Raw genomic sequence first — 6,859 nt, 5'->3', positions numbered from 1 at the left:
CACACAGAGACACACACAGAGACACACAGACAGAACTCTCTGTGGAGAAAGAGGGCATCAGTATCGAAAGGAACCCTTCTGTCCATAGAAATAGGATTACTAGAACAGGGATCCCCACTGAAGTCCATGTTATTTTCTATATGTCCTATGTGTATGTTATTTAACCCCATTACACTGTATGGAGATGGTTCTAACTGAACAACTATATCATGCATGTACATTACCCTGGTATATAACAGACTATCATATACATTACCCTGGTACATAACAGACTATCATATACATTACCCTGGTACATAACAGACTATCATATACATTACCCGGGTATATAACAGACTGTACTATCATATACATTACCCTGGTACATAACTGACTATCATGTACATTACCCTGGTATATAACATACTATCATATACATTTCCCTGGTACATAATAATATCATATACATTACCCTGGTATATAACAGACTGTAATATCATATACATTACCCGGGTACATAACAGACTATCATATACATTACCCTGGTACATAACAGACTATCATATACATTACCCTGGTGTATAACAGACTGTAATATCATATACATTACCCTGGTACATAACAGACCATCATATACATTACCCTGGTATATAACAGACTGTACTATCATATACATTACCCTGGTACATAACAGACTATCATATACATTACCCTGGTATATAACAGACTATCATATACATTACCCTGGTACATAACAGACTATCATATACATTACCCTGGTACATAACAGACTATCATATACATTTCCCTGGTACATAACAGACTATCATATACATTACCCCGGTACATAACAGACTATTATATACATTACCCTGGTATATAACAGACTGTACTATCATATACATTACCCTGGTATATAACAGACTATCATACATTACCCTAGTATATAACAGACTATCATATACATTACTGTGGTATATAACATACTATCATATACATTACCCTGGTATATAACAGACTATCATATACATTACCCTGATATATAACAGACTGTACTATCATATACATTGCCCTGGTACATAACCGACTATCATATACATTACCCTGGTACATAACAGACTATCATATACATTACCCTGGTATATAACATACTATCATATACATTACCCTGGTATATAACATACTATCATATACATTACCCTGGTGTATAACAGACTGTAATATCATATACATTACCCTGGTACATACCAGACTATCATATACATTACCCTGGTACATAAGACTATCATATACATTACCCTGGTATATAACAGACTGTAATATCATATACATTACCGTGGTATATAACAGACTAATATCATATACATTACCATGGTATATAACAGACTAATATCATATACATTACCCTGGTACATAACAGACTATCATATACATTACCCTGGTATATACCAAACTATCATATACATTACCCTGGTATATAACAGACTATCATATACATTACCCCGGTATATAACAGACTGTAATATCATATACATTACCCTGGTATATAACAGACTGTAATATCATATACATTACCCTGGTATATAACAGACTGTAATATCATATACATTACCATGGTATATAACAGACTATCATATACATTACCCTGGTATATAAGACTGTAATATCATATACATTACCCTGGTATTTAACAGACTATCATATACATTACCCTGGTATAGAACAGACTGTAATATCATATACATTACCCTGGTATATACCAGACTGTAATATCATATACATTACCCTGGTATAAAACAGACTGTAATCTCATCCCTCACTGTGACTACACTATAACAGACTGTAATCTCGTCCCTCACTGTGACTACACTATTACAGACTGTAATCTCGCCCCTCACTGTGACTACACTATAACAGACTGTAATCTCATCCCTCACTGTGACTACACTATAACAGACTGTAATCTCATCCCTCACTGTTACAGTAACAGACTGTAATCTCATCCCTCACTATAACAGACACTATAACAGACTGTAATCTCATCCCTCACTATAACAGACTGTAATCTCATCCCTCACTATAACAGACTGTAATCTCATCCCTCACTATAACAGACTGTAATCTCATCCTCACTATAACAGACTGTAATCTCATCCCTCACTATAACAGACTGTAATCTCATCCCTCACTATAACAGACTGTAATCTCATCCCTCTGACCGTTCAGCTGTCGGGTCCTTTATAAGCCTGTGTGATTATTCATCACATTTAAAGAGAGACAGACACTCTTGGACCGAGGGGTGTTTTTAATTCTCTCTCTCTCAGTACGTTCATAAACTCTCTCCGGGCCACTCATCTAATCCAGTGGAATTCACTGCTCAGGACCAGACCTCGGCCCAGATCCTTGATCCCTGTTCCCCTCGGCGTTAAAGATATTTTTATACCTTATTCTCTGGGATACTGATTTCCTGGGTCTCTGGCCGGTCTCCCAAAGTAATGGAACAGATAGGAGGGGGGTGGGGAGTGGTTAAATGGGGAAAGAGGAGGAGGGCCGTGGAGGCAGGGAGAGGAGAGGAGAATGGTTAAATGGGGTACGAGGATGAGGAGGAGGAGGAGGGCCGTGGAGGCAGGGAGAGAGGAGAATGGTTAAACAGGGAACGAGGAGGAGGAGGAGGAGGAGGAGGGCCGTGGAGGCAGGGAGAGGAGAGGAGAATGGTTAAACGGGGTACGAGGAGGAGGAGGAGGAGGAGGAGGAGGGCCGTGGAAGCAGGGAGAGGAGAGGAGAATGGTTAAATGGGGTACGAGGAGGAGGAGGAGGAGGAGGGCCGTGGAAGCAGGGAGAGGAGAGGAGAATGGTTAAACAGGGAACGAGGAGGAGGAGGAGGAGGAGGGCCGTGGAAGCAGGGAGAGGAGAATGGTTAAACAGGGAACGAGGAGGAGGAGGAGGAGGAGGAGGAGGAGGGCCGTGGAGGCAGGGAGAGGAGAATGATTAAACAGGGAACGAGGAGGAGGAGGAGGAGGAGGGCCGTGGAAGCAGGGAGAGGAGAGGAGAATGGTTAAACAGGGAAAGAGGAGGAGGAGGTGGGCCGTGGAGGCAGGGAGAGGAGAGGAGAATGGTTAAACGGGGTACGAGGAGGAGGAGGAGGAGGGCCGTGGGAAGCAGGGAGAGGAGAGGAGAATGGTTAAACGGGGAACGGGAGGGGCCGTGGAGGCAGGGAGAGGAGAGGAGAATGGTTAAACGGGGTAGGGAGGAGGAGGAGGAGGGCCGAAGGGGAGAGGAGAGGAGAATGGTTAAACAGGAAACTAGGAGGAGGAGGAGGGCCGTGGAGGCAGGGAGAGGAGAGGAGAATGGTTAAACAGGGAAGGAGGAGGAGGAGGAGGAGGGCCGTGGAAGCAGGGAGAGGAGAGGAGAATGGTTAAACAGGGAAAGAGGAGGAGGGAGGAGGGCCGGGAGGCAGGGAGAGGAGAGGAGAATGGTTAAACAGGGACGAGGAGGAGGAGGGAGGAGGGGGCCGTGGAAGGGAGGGAGAGGAGAATGGTTAAACAGGGAGGAGGAGGAGGGAGGGTTAGGAGAATGGTTAAAACAGGGAACGAGGAGGAGGAGGAGGAGGGCCGTGGAGGCAGGGAGAGGAGAGGAGAATGGTTAAACAGGGAAAGAGGAGGAGGAGGAGGAGGAGGAGCCGTGGAAGCAGGGAGAGGAGAGGAGAATGGTTAAACAGGGAAGAGGAGGAGGAGGGCCGTGGAAGCAGGGAGAGGAGAGGAGAATGGTTAAACAGGGAAAGGGCAAGGGGAGAGGAGAATTAAACAGGGAAAGCAGGGCTTGTAATTATTCAAACATAAGGTTTTATTGGTGTGGTTCGGGTGAACCCACGGTAAGCAAGGCGAACCACACTTAGGGTTTCCTCCTAAATGGCACTCTATTCCCTGTTTATTGCACTACTTTTGACCAAAACCCCTATGGCCCTAAGGGCTCTGGTTAAAAATAGTGCACTATATAGGGAATAGGGTGCCATTTGGGCCAGTTGGTGGTTCCAGACTGCTACAGCAGATTGAGAGGGGTGGCCTTCATCTGTCCCAGGTCTTTTATAAAGACATAATGACGTTGTAACTTCACCGACACCACAGAGTAACACCGCCACACTCTAATCACAGTCAAAGAGCCTTGTTCCTGATCGGCCAATGATACGGGCTCTTAAACCGCGTACCGCAGTGGTTTCATTCCTTTCTGTGAGTGAAAGCCGTTAATGTGGCCTGTTTTGAGACCGCGCTTCTCCACTGTAGGGAAGGTTCCTCAGTCTGTCTCCATTTTCCCCAGGAGCCCAGTGGTCTGATAACTCTCTGAAGCTCTCCAAACTTCCTCTCCTCTCTTCCTCCTCCTCACCTCTCCTCCTCTCCTCTAGGTGCTGATGATGGGGGAACCCTTCTTCGACTGTCAGATCGGCATCGTGGGCGTCCGGGCGCTCTGCCTGAAAGGCATCATGGGAGTGCGGGACTTTGAGGAGAACTTGAACAGACGGGAGGAGGTAAAGAACTAGGCTGATCTTCCTCAACTCTCCTTCCTCAAACCTCCTCTCCTTCCTCCTTCCTCAAACCGCCTCTTCTTCCTCAAACCTCCTCTCCTTCCTCAAACCTCCTCTCCTTCCTCAACCCTCCTCTCCTTCCTCACCCTCTTCTCCTTCATCGACCCTCCTCTCCTTCCTCCCTTCCTCAAATCCTCAACCATCCTCGCCTTCCTCAACCCTCCTCTCCTCCTCAACCCTCCTCTCCTTCCTCACCCTCCTCTCCTTCCTCACCCTCCTTCCTTCCTCACCCTCCTCTCCTCTCCTTCCTCACCCTCCTCTCCTTCCTCCCCTCCTCTCCTTCCTCAACCCTCCTCTCCTTCCTCACCCTCCTCTCCTCTCCTTCCTTCAACCCTCCTCCTTCTCCCCTCCTCTCCTTCCTCACCCTCCTCTCCTTCCTCACCCTCCTCTCCTTCCCCTCACCATCCTCTCCTTCCTCAACCTCACCCTCCTCCTCACCCTCCTCTCCTTCCTCACCCTCCTCTCCTTCCTCTCTTCCTTCCTCACCCTCCTCTCCATCCTCTCCTTCCTCACCCTCCTCTCTTTCCTCCTTCCTCAACCCTCCTGCTCTTCCTCTCCTCTCCTTCCTCTCCTTCCTCCCCCTCCTCACCCTCCTCTCTTTCCTCCTTCCTCAACCCTCCTCTCCTTCCTCTCCTCTCCTTCCCCTCCTGTAACCTTTACCTCAAACTAACATCTCTTACAGTGAACCTGCAGTGTGGTTTGATTGTTGGTTAAAACTATGACTGTGCCAGTATGTTTCTATACTGTGATTGATGTCCTCTCCTCCTCCCCCTCCTCTCCTTCCTCCCCCTCCTCTCCTTCCTCACCCTCCTCTCCTTCCTCACCCTCCTCTCCTTCCTCACCCTCCTCTCCTTCCTCTCCTTCCTCTCCTCCCCCTCCTCACCCTCCTCTATTAGTTATAGTTATAGTTATTAGTCTCATAGTTAAAACTATGACTGTGTCAGTATGTTCCTATACTGTGATTGATGTCCTCTCCTCCCCCCCTCCTCTCCTTCCTCTCCTCCCCTCCTCCCCCCCCTCACCCTCCTCTATTAGTTATAGTTATAGTTATTAGTCTCATAGTTAAAACTATGACTGTGTCAGTATGTTCCTATACTGTGATTGATTGTCTGTCCTCTCCTCCTCACCCTCCTCTCTCCTCACCTTCCTCTCCTCCTCACCCTCCTCTCCTTCCTCACCCTCCTCTCCTTCCTCTCTCCTTCCTCTCCTTCCTCTCCTCTCCCTCCCCACCCTCCTCTATTAGTTATAGTTATAGTTATTAGTCTCATAGTTAAAACTATGACTGTGTCAGTATGTTCCTATACTGTGATTGATTGTCTGTCCTCTCCTCCTCCCAGGATGCAGTGTTCTTCAGCTGTGGAGAGAGTCTGAGCAGTAAAGGCATGACCTACCTGACCAACTCCCTGTTCGACTACCGCTCTCCAGAGAACAACGGGGTCAGAGCAGAGTTCATCCTGGATGCCACCAATCACAAGGTCAGAACTCACAGGCCTTATAGTGCACAATTATTACCATGGTATTACACATTACTGACATCTCCTTTATACTGTATCTGACCAACAGTCTTTACATTAAATATCAACCTGTTAGTCCTCATCAACCTGTTAGTCCTCATCTACCTGTTAGTCCTCATCAACCTGTTAGTCCTCATCAACCTGTTAGTCCTCATCAACCTGTTAGTCCTCATCAACCTGTTAGTCCTCATCCCTGTTAGTCCTCATCTACCTGTTAGTCCTCACAGTCCTCATCGACCTGTTAGTCCTCATCGACCTGTTAGTCCTCATCGACCTGTTAGTCCTCATCAACCTGTTAATCCCCATCAACCTGTTAGTCCTCATCACCCTGTTAGTTCTCATCAACCTGTTAGGGGAAGCTGTCCTCATCAACCTGTTATCCTCATCAACCTGTTATCCTCATCGACCTGTTAGTCCTCATCCACCTGTTAGTCCTCATCCACCTGTTAGTCCTCATCCACCTGTTATCCTCATCAACCTGTTAGTCCTCATCAACCTGTTAGTCCTCATCAACCTGTTAGTCCTCATCAACCTGTTAGTCCTCATCAACCTGTTAGTCCTCAACAACCTGTTAGGGGAAGCTGTCCTCATCAACCTGTTAGTCCTCATCAACCTGTTAGTCCTCCTCAACCTGTTAGTCCTCATCAACCTGTTAGTCCTCATCAACCTGTTAGTCCTCATCAACCTGTTAGTCCTCATCAACCTGTTAGGGGAAGCTGTCCTCATCAACCTGTTAGTCCTCATCAACCTGTTAGTCCTCATCAACCTGTTAGTCCTCCTCAACCTG

The 6,859-nt window shown here is 46.8% G+C and overlaps 1 protein-coding gene across 1 annotated transcript in view; it reads left to right on the top strand.

Moving 5' to 3' along the window:
• Nucleotides 1-4,378: 4,378 nt before the first annotated feature.
• The window catches only part of LOC112241701 (vacuolar protein sorting-associated protein 13B), a gene marked incomplete at its 5' end in the record, with an annotated part of 95,987 nt that continues 93,506 nt past the window's right edge, over nucleotides 4,379-6,859 (top strand). The window contains 2 exon segments of the mRNA XM_042314480.1: nucleotides 4,379-4,501; nucleotides 5,896-6,033. Of these exon segments, the coding sequence (XP_042170414.1) occupies nucleotides 4,379-4,501; nucleotides 5,896-6,033 (261 nt within the window).

The sequence above is a fragment of the Oncorhynchus tshawytscha genome, unplaced genomic scaffold (genome assembly GCF_018296145.1).
Source record: "Oncorhynchus tshawytscha isolate Ot180627B unplaced genomic scaffold, Otsh_v2.0 Un_contig_7737_pilon_pilon, whole genome shotgun sequence".
NCBI classification, from domain to species: domain Eukaryota; kingdom Metazoa; phylum Chordata; class Actinopteri; order Salmoniformes; family Salmonidae; genus Oncorhynchus; species Oncorhynchus tshawytscha.
The sequence above is the reverse complement of the archived record's forward strand: the minus strand, read 5'-3'. Positions and strand labels throughout refer to the sequence as shown.